This window comes from Centroberyx gerrardi, chromosome 12 (assembly GCF_048128805.1).
Source record: "Centroberyx gerrardi isolate f3 chromosome 12, fCenGer3.hap1.cur.20231027, whole genome shotgun sequence".
In the NCBI taxonomy this organism is placed as follows: domain Eukaryota; kingdom Metazoa; phylum Chordata; class Actinopteri; order Beryciformes; family Berycidae; genus Centroberyx; species Centroberyx gerrardi.
The window spans coordinates 15,015,722-15,028,372 of record NC_136008.1 but is presented as its reverse complement, the minus strand read 5'-3'; the positions used below and the strand labels follow the sequence as shown (position 1 = coordinate 15,028,372).

At 35.7% G+C, this 12,651-nt stretch overlaps 1 protein-coding gene and 1 long non-coding RNA gene across 2 annotated transcripts in view; one reads left to right on the top strand and one right to left on the bottom strand.

Annotated features, from left to right (window-relative positions):
- Positions 1-1,486: 1,486 nt before the first annotated feature.
- LOC144541926 (C-reactive protein-like) lies at positions 1,487-4,290 on the bottom strand. The gene is made up of 5 exons (XM_078287145.1): positions 4,207-4,290; positions 3,915-3,975; positions 3,248-3,350; positions 2,857-3,154; positions 1,487-2,690 (listed from the first exon to the last, which is right to left on the bottom strand). The coding sequence occupies exons 1-5, from the start codon at positions 4,249-4,251 to the stop codon at positions 2,463-2,465; spliced, it is 735 nt and encodes a 244-aa protein (XP_078143271.1). The 5' UTR covers positions 4,252-4,290; the 3' UTR covers positions 1,487-2,462.
- Positions 2,063-12,651, top strand: part of LOC139924761 (uncharacterized) — a 32,270-nt gene continuing 21,681 nt past the window's right edge. Inside the window, exon 1 of the long non-coding RNA XR_011785241.2 lies at positions 2,063-2,124. This is a non-coding gene — a long non-coding RNA (uncharacterized LOC139924761). The remainder of the gene's footprint in view (positions 2,125-12,651) is intronic.

Genomic DNA, 12,651 nt, shown 5'->3' with positions numbered 1-12,651 from the left:
ACAACTTTTACCTCAGTGACAGTTCCTTGTTTTTGAAAGCATTACACCTACAATAGCACAGTGAGCGAGCAGAGCCTTCAGTGAGGCAAATGTAGGAGGTAATGAGGTAAATGTAGGCCATTTGGCCTGAGTGCCATTGTTTGGCTACTTATGCTGTTTAAAGAAATTTGATAGTCATTTTATGCCCTTTTTGGAACTCTAAACTAGTTAACCAGTAGGAATTGCAACAACATCAATATAACTTTTCTTCTTCTACAGTAAGTCTCTGGCACTCTGGCTAGCCTAGGCTACCTTATGGGTCGATATAAAGCTATCAGTGAATAGAGAAATTAGTCCTTGGGTCTTAGCACTAGTGTCATTTTAAAGTACCTATTATAGCTGAATGTACTATAGATGCTACTTTCAGATTTTTTGGGGATTCATTTGGGGATTAGTGCTACAATAACACTGGTGCACTGCAACAATTTTTTAGGCTATTTAGGCCTATTTGAGCCATTATAGCTAAAGAGCAAACAAGTGTTAGAGGCTTGTTTCTTTGTCCCAAGAACAGGGAAATGCTGCGTTCATTATTCCCAAATAGTGGATTCACACCCTCCTCACTTTATGCAGAAGAGAGGTTAAAAGAGAGGAAATTTCAGAGTTATAGCAATGAAAATATTGTGTTGTGTTCTGTTATTAATAGCCTACTGTTTGCAATGCATTACATTAATGTGTATCAACTTGTGACATTATTACATTGGCTTAAAGTGCTACAGTGATTCCATTTATGGAAATCATTTTGAGGTTTCATAAATCACTACAGTTACATTGATTCAGGCACTAATTTGCTTCAAAATGTTATGGAAAAAGGCTTATTCTGTGCTTGTAAATATTTGAGGGGGATAATGTGGTTCTTCCCTGATGGATGCAGAATTACAGTGCCTAGTTTTGGCCCGAGAAGCATAATTTGCACAGGCAGACTAGGGTACATTTAGGTCTATCAAATAAGACACCCAGCACAGTTAACCACCACATTAACTTATGGGATAGGCCTAGATGCTAACCTTTTTGTTGGCCTACTTGAAGTGGGCTACGACATTATGCTGACTGGTAGGAACAAGGAATAGGCCACATATCATAGTTGGCAGGATTTGAATGAAGAAAACAATTACACAGGTATTACACAGGTGAATATTACACAAAATAGCCTAAAATATATATTTTTAGCAAATTTGGTACGTATAAAATTTCTTTGTTTGTTTCTTTTACAGGTAAGTCAGGTAGTAATATAAACTTCTCTTAGGTATAGCAGGCAGGTAATAGGTAAGTACAAATTAACTTTTCTCTTTGCAGGTTACTAAACAGGTAACTGTTGGTGTACTGTAAGTATCCTCATTTAGTTTATTAGCATCCAACAACTTAGCTAGCATTCACTTTCACATGGAACAGGTAAATGAACACAATTCAAATATAGTATGAAATAATGTTATTTCCATCTAATATGATTATTAATTTATTCCTGAGGTCCTTCAACAAAGATACACTCACTGGCAATGCCACACGAAGAGACCAAAACGAAGGATGGATGAGGATTGCCAACTCAAAACATCTGTCTTCAATTAAAAAATGGCTTCACTTCCTGTCTAACCGGAAGTTGCACAAAATAACAGCCCAAACTTCAAAATAAAAGCTCATATTAACAGTTGTGTTCTAGTCTTTTTAATGTTACATCACACTGCTTTTACTGTAATATCCAAATATATCTCCACAAAGAACAGCTGTGATGGAAAAGTCTGTGGGCTGCTGCATGTTCTGATGTGATGAGATCCACTGTGAAATCCAGCACAGGTAATTCTTTTAAATCCTATTGAAATTATAATTCTGTTGACCATAGTAAAAATAAATCTTTGTCTTTCATATAATGCATTCGGTGAACTTCAAACAACACATTCTCAGAAACTCCAAGAACACATAGTTCTCTCCCATTACTATAATTGTTATAATTTTCCTCAGTCTAGAAGACAGATGGGCTGTAAAGTGGTCTTACTTAAAGGGGACATCTAGTAATTGTATTTCCAATGACAAAATAATTTTGAGGATATAATAACACCACCAAAACCAGTTTTATGATCAGTTCAGATTTAAGTTAGTTTAGAAAAATCCAAGGATGTATGAGTGAGTGCAGATATTCAGCTCTCATTTCACAATGAAAGGACAGTTACATCAAGAAACTGTTTAAGAGAAGCTAATGCAAATTAATGTTACATGTGACATGATCAACAAAAGAGAAAGCTGGAAAGAATGCTATACTTGATACAGATGAGATAGAGAAACCTTTTGGAAATGCTATCACTCATTCATCAGTGAATATTGATTTAACATAAATGGCAGACACTTTCAACAGATATTCTTTGCATTGGACATAAAAGTATAGAAAGTCTGATTTTGACTTTATAAAACATTTAAGGTCTTGATTTAGTCATTTAGTGACATTCATTTAGTGACACTTGTTTATTTTCCAGCAGCACTCTTCCTGTGATCTGGAACTGCAGTGCCCTCCAGTTGAGCACATTGCCTGGGGTGAAGTTCAGATCATCCACGTAGCGCTGGATCTCACAGGATGAAAGGACGTAGTCCCACATGTGGACATCAGAGATCATGCCAATGAAACACTGCTTAATATCAAACCCACCACCATGGGAATCCTGCTCCTGTGGACATTGCAGAAAGAGTCAAATTGAGATAAATAACAGTAATATTGTACAATTTGTATTTTCTGAAATGAGACATATATACTTTATAGAGGTATAAGTTATAACTTAACAATCCCGCAGTATTCATAGGAAGACTATCAACTTTAGTGACTAACAATACTACCTGTCCTAAGGTAATGATAGTGTGTCCTCTGATGTTTGATCCAGAGTTGACAAATCTTCTGGTACTGGGCTTTCCATCCAGCCACAACTGTACCAGTCCAGACTGAGAGCTCCAGGTGGCACAAACAGAGTGCCATGTGTTCAGCTTGTACTCCTGCCCTACAATTTCCACACTATTGTCCCTGGCAATCAGCTCGATCACATCAGCTGCAGTCTTCTTGAAAATCAGGAAGTCATTGGCAGCAGAGGGCGTGGCCAGAGAGAACAGGACGTGGTTTCTGCTGAGGTCTGTAAAGGACCTGTAGATAACAAATAACAGATTTACATGCATCATGCCTTTCACAGTCAGGAATATAGTGGGTTCCATCATGCATATAACATGTTTACGATACCTGAGACAGACAGTTACAGCACTGAATTCCTCTCTTGATGTTTCCAGCTTCACATGAGCTGAGTTGGTCTGTTGTGGGAAGGTGAACATTTTACCTGAAAGATCTAAACCGACAAAGAGAGAGTTTCAAAATCAGAATACAAATTACACATTAGCAAATGAATTACACAGTAGAGACAGAAATACAATATCCAGTGGAAATACTGCATGTAATAATTCATGGAATTTATATTTTTTGAGAAGAGTGTTTTACTTTTTTCGTATAATTTCCATTCTAAAACTCCGGGAAAGCTATTCACTGCACAAAAAAAAATCAACTAACCATGTGTACATAGTATATATACAATATAGTGTTATCAGAACTTGGATGAGGAAAATACTTATTATAAAAGAGTTCAATTTGGGTTTTTTTTCTAGTTTATTTACTTTATTAGAGACTTAGTTGAATTAAATTCTACTTTAATTTTAACTGTGAAATAAAAAAAAATGTTTTAAAATGAAAATAATTTAAGTTACAAAACAAGACAGACATATGCCTATGGGCAGTATAGGTAATTTCTAAGAAGATACATTTGATCTATTTTGTACATTAGCATTCAAATAGAGAGTGTACAGTTAATAAATCTAATATTTATTTCAGTTGATTACATAAAAAATAAGTTTTGTACCTTGAGGAGCTGCAGCACATGCTGCTGCTGTCAGCATCACCAGTAGAAGTAGAACCTTCATCTAATGCAAAGACGACAGACACGATGGAAAATGCTCAGATTAAATGAAATCCATTACTTATGTTTTACTACTACTATCACATACAGTATATACTAGACTACAAATTAATTTGCTGTTATTGGGCTTGGTCTGCTGTTACAATAGATAGATAAACTGCAAAAAGTTAATATAAAATACAGTATCACTTTGTTCCTGTCTAACATTTCAGTGGATATCATGTCTTGATCTTACCTTGTGATCTATGCAAGTGTCAGGATGTTGTGCGCAATAATGCATAGGAAAGTGAGTTTTTCATGCTTTATACTTCCTCATCCCTCTGGGTGGTTTTGTGTGTTTGCTTCCTTTTATCCTTCTTTTTTAGTTATTTCAGACGCTAGTATTGCAAAAGTGTTCTTCCTCAGAAAATGTTCATTGATTCAGCAGAATTGATGTTGAAAGCCCATGTTCATGTTGAAAGATCACATTCTATATAAAAGCACTTCATTGCCCAATGTTGTTGCTCACTGCAGGCACTTAGCAATGTCTCATGAGGTGCATTATACTTACACATTTCAGATAGACATTATAAACAGAGCTTTTCAGTGGAGCTCTTTCGTAACTGTGAAAAATTAAAAATAAAGGCACAGTGAAGAAATTTAATTATGGAGGTAAATGAATGAAATAATACAAAGCAGCATGTAAAGATTACACAAAAAAGATACAAACAGGACCGAGAATATCCCATAAGTCTGTGATGAAGTACATTTGACACTGATTTTTTTTTTTTTTTTTTACCATACTATTCCCACCTTCTCAGAATCTAGTATGAAGACTTTCCAGCCAATATCTTGCATTACTGTTGTTTACTGTTTCCATGTACAGGCTGTGAAAACAAATGTAACAATAAGAAGACTCTTCCTGGAAGAAATACAAGCGACCTTTTCGGAAAATCTGAATCATTGAAAAGATACTTGGGCGAAGTCCAAGAGGAAGTGTAAAACATACAGCATGAAACCTATCATCAGCATAATCATATTTGTCACACTGTCATTGTGTCTTACATATGACATTCATTGTTTGCATATGTACCCACTGTATAAAGCTCATTGATACAGTACATCAGACAGAGCCTTTCTTTACTCCAGGAAGAACACGTGAACATGACAAAGTCCAACACAGCAAGACCATAGCACACAACTCAAAGTAAATACAAAAGTTGAAAAACTTCAAACTTAACCATAAAAACATATGTGCAAACATCATACATGGTCCATAAGTACAAAATGTTCACTGTCCTGGTCACACTCTGTGACATGATTTTGAGGAAGAACTTAAACAAATTGATTGGATGCAGTTTCTATCTACTGAAAATCTAGAGACTTCATGCCAACTTCTTACAGACACAATAAATAGCATTAAAGAAAAATGTGTTAAAAAAAATTGTAAACAGTTACAGAAAGAGCATATTAAATAAAGCAGCAGTTAAATAAAGAGCGATCAGCTATGGAGCCTAATGAAAAAGCGAGATTTTACTCTGAAAACTGCATTGAAATCCGGTCTAAGACAAGACAGACTAGTTTTTAATGGTTTACGAAACAAAGTAGTACAAGAATTGAGGAAGGCCAAAGCACATTTTTTTTATTAATATCATATATGAGGCCAAAGGAAATAACAAAATGATATGGAAAACCATTTGACAAAGAAAGACTGCAGGTCCAGTGATAGAAAAGGTTTGGACATATGTGGAAACTTAACTCATGAGCCTGATGAAATCTCTGCTGCATTCAACAACTATTTTATTGACTCAGTACAGAACCTGGAACATTGCTTTGGCACCAGAACTAAGGGGATATCTTTTCCTAATCCAGTTGACCCTGTTCTTAATATTATGGAAGTTTCTGAACAGAAAATCTACAAGTTTCTAAGTACTCTCAAAAACTCTAAAGCCAAAGCCATTTATGGATGGGACTCAACTGAAAGCAATAAAGAGGCTCTATTGGCACCTATTACCAGCCTTGTTAATCTTTCCGTAAGTCAATCAACATTCCCAAATTCCTGGAAATCTGCGGTTGTGACACGCATTTACAAGGCCGGTGAACCAACAGATGTGGCAAACTATATGTCCATTAGCAATGACATAATAAATGACGTAAAATACATTTACCTGTATTTGCAATATATGATTGTCAAATAAAGAGAAAGAAGGAGGAAAATTGCCATAGATATGTAAGGGTAAGAACTGATGAAGCAATAAACAAGTTCAGGAATGATCTCTTAAAAGAAGAGTGGAAAGGGGTTTATGTAGAAGAGGTAAATACTGCATATGAGACATTTCTAAAGAGCTACTTATCATTGTATGATAAACATTGTCCAACAATACCATGTAAACATAAATGTAGTTATAATAAAAAGCCTTGGATAACAAAGGGCTTACAAAATGCATGCAAAAAGAAAAACAAACTTTACAGAGACTTCATAGAATTTAGAACAAAGACCGCTGAAAAGCAATACAAGGTTTACAAAAATAAGTTGACAATTATAATGAGACAAGCCAAGAAAGAATATTATAATAAAATGTTAAAAGAAAATAAAAATAATATCAAAGGTACTTGGAAAATTTTAAACAATGTAATAGGAAATAACTCTGTGTCCACATTGCCCAATCATTTCATTAATGACGATAATAAGGTTATAAAAAACACGAATGAAGTGGTAAATTAATTTAATTCCTTTTTTGTAAATGTTGGGCCTAATCTTGCAAATTCCATTAAAAAACATAATGATGGGCAAATAGAAGGTGGCTGGAATGGGGGAAGTAAAGTGTTGCAGTCTATGTTTCTAGGAGAGGTGAGTGAGAATGAAATAAGATCCATTGTAGAAAAAACCAAAAACAAGACATCAACTGATAGTGATGGGATCAACATGATTATAGTGAAAAAGACTATTGACTGTATAATTAAACCTCTAAGCTCTATTTTCAATATTTCCTTTCATACAGGTATTTTTCCAGACAGAGTGAAAATAGCAAAGGTTATTCCACTTTTTAAAACAGGAGATAAACACAGCTTTACTAACTACAGACCAGTCAGTGTCTTTGCTTTCACAATTTTCCAAAGTGCTTGAAAAACTGTTTGTACAAAAATTAGATACTTTTGTTGAAAAGAATAAATTGTTGAGTGAGAGTCAGTATGGCTTTCAGACAAATCGATCTACAGCTTTAGCATTAACGAAAATAATGGAAGAAATTACAACAGCAATAGAAAGTAAGAAGTACACATTAGGGGTATTTATTGATTTTAAAAAAGCATTTGATACAATAGATCATACCATCTTAATTTCTAAATTACATACATATGGTGTGAGAGGAGTAGTCCTAAACTGGTTAAGCAGCTTTTTAAATAGCAGACAACAATATGTACAGTTTGCTGGTAATACATCTGAGTGTATGAAGATTGAATGTGGAGTCCCACAAGGCTCAGTCTTGGGGCCTAAACTTTTTATTTTGTATATCAATGACATATGTGAAGTGTCAAAGATATTGATATTGTTTGTTTTGTTTGCAGATGACACTAATTTTTTTAGTTCAGGAGATGAATTAAAAGCTTTAGCACCATTATAAATGGTCAAACTTAAAAGATGGTTTGATGAAAATAAGTTTTCATTAAATTTGAACAAAACTAAGTTTATGGTTTTTGCTAATCAAAAAAAGGATGAAAAAGTTTTACTGTCTATAGATGGAGTTGATATTGAAAGAGTATTTGAATTTAGATTTTTGGGTGTAATAATGGATGACAAACTGACATGGAAATCTCATATAGCATATGTAAAAACAAAGGTGTCTAAGAATATTTCTGTTTTGAGCAAAGCAAAGTATGTGTTAGATTACAAGGCAATGCGAATTCTGTACTCTTCACTTATCTTGCCATATTTTAGTTACTGTGTGGAAGTGTGGGGCAACATGTATATGAGCAACATAAAGCCACTGTTTATATTACAGAAAAGAGCAGTAAGAATTATTCATAAAGTGGATTCAAGAGAACACACCAACAGACTGTTTATTAAGTCAGGACTAATGAAACTTAAAGATTTAGTTGAGTTACAGACATTATTAGTTATGTACAGGGCAAAAAGCAGAGTATTACCAGAACATTTACAAAAGTTGTTTGTTTTTAGTTCAGAGGACGAGGACCATAGAAGGAAATTTAATTTTAAGCATCAGTATGCACAGACCCCTTTAAAGCAGATGTGTATTTCAGTTGTTGGCGTCAAACTGTGGAATTCTCTACAGAATGATTTAAAGGGTTGTATGAATATCTTTCAGTTCAAGAAAATGTATAAAGAAAGAATAATTAGACTATATGAAGTTGTCAGGTAATGGGTTTCCTTAGTTGATGGTGAATTATTGTGTATGGCTCTTGATTCTTTTTTATTTCTCATGTTACTGTAAGTATTGGTTGTTTAGTAACTGTAATTGACAGACCATCTATTTCTATTGTTTATTTATGTTTTGAGTAAGGGGAAGGCAAAATAAGATTCCCTGCTCCTTTTCGGTCATGGAATGTGTAAATTGAGTTGAGTTTTGATTGTGAATTGCTTTTTTTTTTTTTTCTGGAGCTGTGCATTACCATGAGCGGAACAAATAAATAAATAAATAAAACAAATAAATAAATTATAGATCATATAGATCACACTTAACCTTTGAAAAACAGGTGAAAAGGGTCCCAAGCAGGAAAAAAAAACATTCTTAGGCCCATGCACAGTTTGTACAAAAGAACACTCAAAATATTGGACAAAAAGCCTGCAAGGTATCATCACTGTCATATAATTACAAAGTATAACCTTTTGACCTTTGATAATTTTGTCTACCTTGCAAACTTCTGTTTAATGTACAAAAAATAGCCACAATCTTGCTCCTCCCCCACTGAAAGAGTTCAGTACTCAGATAACATTAGGCAAACAAGAGCTTGCAACCCGTTCTCATTCCTCGTCCTATCTTGACTCTTTGTCAAATCCCTTGGCGTCGCTATAACGATGCTAAAGGTACCCTTTTGCGTCTGTATAGGACGCACCGGGCGTTCCATAGACTCCATGGTAAAACCTTTCACGGCAGTATTGGACACAGTGGCGGCGCCAGAGATTTTTTTTTGCTGGTGCTACAGTGGGGCTGAATTATTCAGTGATGGTGCTGAGGGATGTACTGTATGGTAATATGTATTCACAAGGCCAGACGCGCGGCATTCAAAAGTCAGTTTCAAGCATTATGTGCCTACTATAAATACCTCTGTTGATTCACAAGCACACGCAATTGATAGTTCTAATATAGAAGTGAACTGTGACAGCGTCAACAGCATCGGAGACAACCCGGGCTACACAGAGCATAAACAAACCAACAGAGCTTCCGACCCACAGCGCACAACGTGAATCACCAGGTACGCGCCAATCCTGCAATCAGCATCGTGTGCTTTTCAACTGAAAAACGCAACACTAACCTACAATGTCCACTGTTATTCACATCACATAGACAGGCAATGCCAAAAGATACACCATTATTAAAGTCAAATAAGGCAAACAACAGATGCAAGGCTTTACCAGGAGTTGAGCAAATCATACTCTGACCATGCCTCAATACCTCAATTAAAAACTACTGAATTTAAAACCAAAATCAACAGAATCACCGCTTAGAAGTCCAAGCAAAACCAGTAGGCTCAACAGCAATAAATGTAATATTTTAGGATTTGCAGGAAACATAATGACTATGGGGTATCCACAGTTTAATACATCCATGGGTATCCACCACAAAATAATTATAATCAGCACTCACCCAGTATTCCCACTAGCACTACTATGAGGAGCTTGAAAAGTTGAAGTTGGAATATCATCCTCCACGTTCTGTATAGTAAATAAATCTTGCGTGAGTGAGAGTGAGTGACATCACTAGCTTAAGTGGCATCACCAGGTTCTACTACTGATCTGAGGACAGAAACGGCAAGACATTGCCAACGAACTGACAACAAATAAGTAGAAGTGTAGGGTGGATCTGACCTTAGACCAGCGCATAGTTAGTAACTTTATACTGCGAGGGACGAGGGTGCTATGGTAATTGAGGGCGCTGTCTGACTAGATCAACTGGAGAAACAAGCTGTATTCAAAAGTATACAGAAAGAGCAGCTGTAATTTGTATGTCAGACTTCAGTTCATTTCTTGGTGGTGCTATGGTGGTGCTATTGTAATTTCTGCTGGTGCTATAGCACCAGCAAGCACCACCTCAGCGCCGCCACTGATTGGACGCCTACAGCTTTCTCTCCTAGACCACGGAACACACAGTCTAGCCTACATGTTCTGCCCAAATAAGGCATTGCTTGAGCTCTTTGGTAATAATTGCTCTTTGATAATATTAATTTTTAAAAAATTGGTTAGTATGGTTGTAGATCAATTTCGAGGCCAAATGCAAAAAAAGAAAATCCATTTGATGTCACCTGATACATAAATATATTGGCTCATAACCTATATAACAAGTTATTTCAGTGGCATCTCAATAAACTCCATAAAATATAGCACTTTATAACGACTGCATCGTTACATCTACTTTACAATAAGCACAATTTAAAAAGAAGAACGCAGCCGGGAGTTCTGTTTCTAAACGTTGCATAATCTGTTTCGTCATTGAACATACCTCTTTCTGCCCGTGAAACACAGCTGATGAAATCGCAGCAAAATAGCACCAACAAAAGTATATTTTTGTAATTTTTTTGATTATATCCGCTTATGACATTAACCTGTTGGTTCAGATTGTATTGCATCTTTGTAATATTGAGCAGTTTTTGAGCCTTTTCACAACCGCAACTTTCCACCCGGAAAAACTACCATTTGCACGGTTTGGCACTTCCTATGAGCACTTCACAATAAAAGCCCTGCTCCGTGGGTTTTGTTGTTTTGTTGTTGTTTCTCCCATAGTTGACGTTGTAAACATGGAATTGACATTGTTACTGGGGAATTTGAGGGTGGAAAAAAACAAATCTTTTGTCAGATTTCAGCCATCTTAATGGGAAACAGGAAAATTTCAGAAGATATTGCATTTCAACCCAACTCAGTGCTGCCTGCCATCAGTAACCCCACTCCCATGAAAGTGCAGCTCAATAGCTTTCTAGAGAAGTTGACCCCATGTCTCTAGCCTCTTGTGTTGCTGCATAATAAGCCTTCAAAAGTAGCCTGGGGTCAGAGTTCCAAGGGCAATATTGCAGTACAGGAACCACCCTTGTTCTTACTGACATATGTTACTCTCCAGGTCAAGGCCTTTCCAAAATGTCTTTAATTTTGTCCTACGACAAAGTTAAATTTTCACCTCTGTCCAGCTGGCGTAGTTTCTGAGACCCTTTGAGACTCCAGCCTGGATAAAATCAAGTGAGCTTCTTAAAATAATATCCCAACTTGGGTTGTTGCTAAAAAGCAAATATACTGTATATTAACCACATAGGTAACAACTTGCTAGTCAGATTACTTTGAAATGCACTGAATACAAACGACATGGCAATATTAGTAATCAGTTACACAATAAACTTTTTAGCAACAACCCAAGTTGGAATATTATTTTAAGAAAATCACTGATCTGAGGCCATGCATAGTAAATGTCATGACCATATCCATCTGATTATCAACTCATCACCCCATGGTAAGGATAAGCCACAAATCAGCTGTGGAGACCACCTACAAGCTCATAACAGGGTCATCTTCAGAGATATATGTAGGAAACTTCATCTGTAAACAGAGGGGTATTGAGGCTACAACATACTATAATCCTGCAATGTTATCCAACCCTAACCCTCCTATGACAACAATACAGATGTATTTTGTAGGTAAAATAAGGTCTACACTAGCCCAAATCCAAAAGTATGACTGTGATTAGGAAAAACATCAATACCTTGAAGGATTTTTTCAACTAAATAAGCAAAAAATCAAAAGACTTGATTTTATCCAGGCTGGAGTATCAAAGGGTCTCAGAAACTACGCCTGAAAGAGGCTGCAGCTGGACAGAGGTGAAAATGTAACTTTGCCATAGGACAAAATTAAAGACATTTTTGGAAAGGCCTTGACCTGGAGAGTAACATATGTCAATATGAAGAACAAGGGTGGTTCCTGTACTGCAATATTGCCCTTTGAACTCTGACCCCAGGCTACTTTTGAAGGCTTATTATGCAGCAACACAAGGGGCTAGAGACATGGGGTCAACTTCTCTAGAAAGCTATTGAGCTGCACTTTCATGGGAGTGGGGTTACTGATGGCAGGCGGCACTGAGTTGGGTTGAAATGCAATATTTTCTGAAATTCTCCTGCTTCCCATTAAGATGGCTGAAATCTGACAAAAGATTTGTTTTTTTCCACCCTCAAATACCCCAGCAACTGTGGAGGACCGTAACTGCCAAAATCCAAAATAAATAAATAAATAAATAAATGACTCAATAAATAAATTAATATGCCATTAAATGCACCAAAAATAATATTAAAAATAAATGTAGGCATTAATTAATTGATAAAATGTGACATAAATTGATATTTCTGTTTTAATTTGCTTCTGTATTTATTTACCTTTGTATTAATTCCCCTATTAATTTACTTTCCCATTTAATTTTCCATTTTATTTATTAATTTATTCATTTTTACATGTATTTATTTATGTATTTATTTATGTATTATTTTCCCT

Coding starts and splice junctions, on each gene's coding strand:
- LOC144541926 (XM_078287145.1), bottom strand. CDS start 4,251: ATGCATTATTGCGCACAACATCCTGACACTTGCATAGATCACAAG. Junction 3,155..3,247: donor GCTGTAACTGTCTGTCTCAG/GTATCGTAAACA, acceptor TGTTATCTACAG/GTCCTTTACAGACCTCAGCA. Junction 2,691..2,856: donor CTATCATTACCTTAGGACAG/GTAGTATTGTTA, acceptor CAATGTCCACAG/GAGCAGGATTCCCATGGTGG.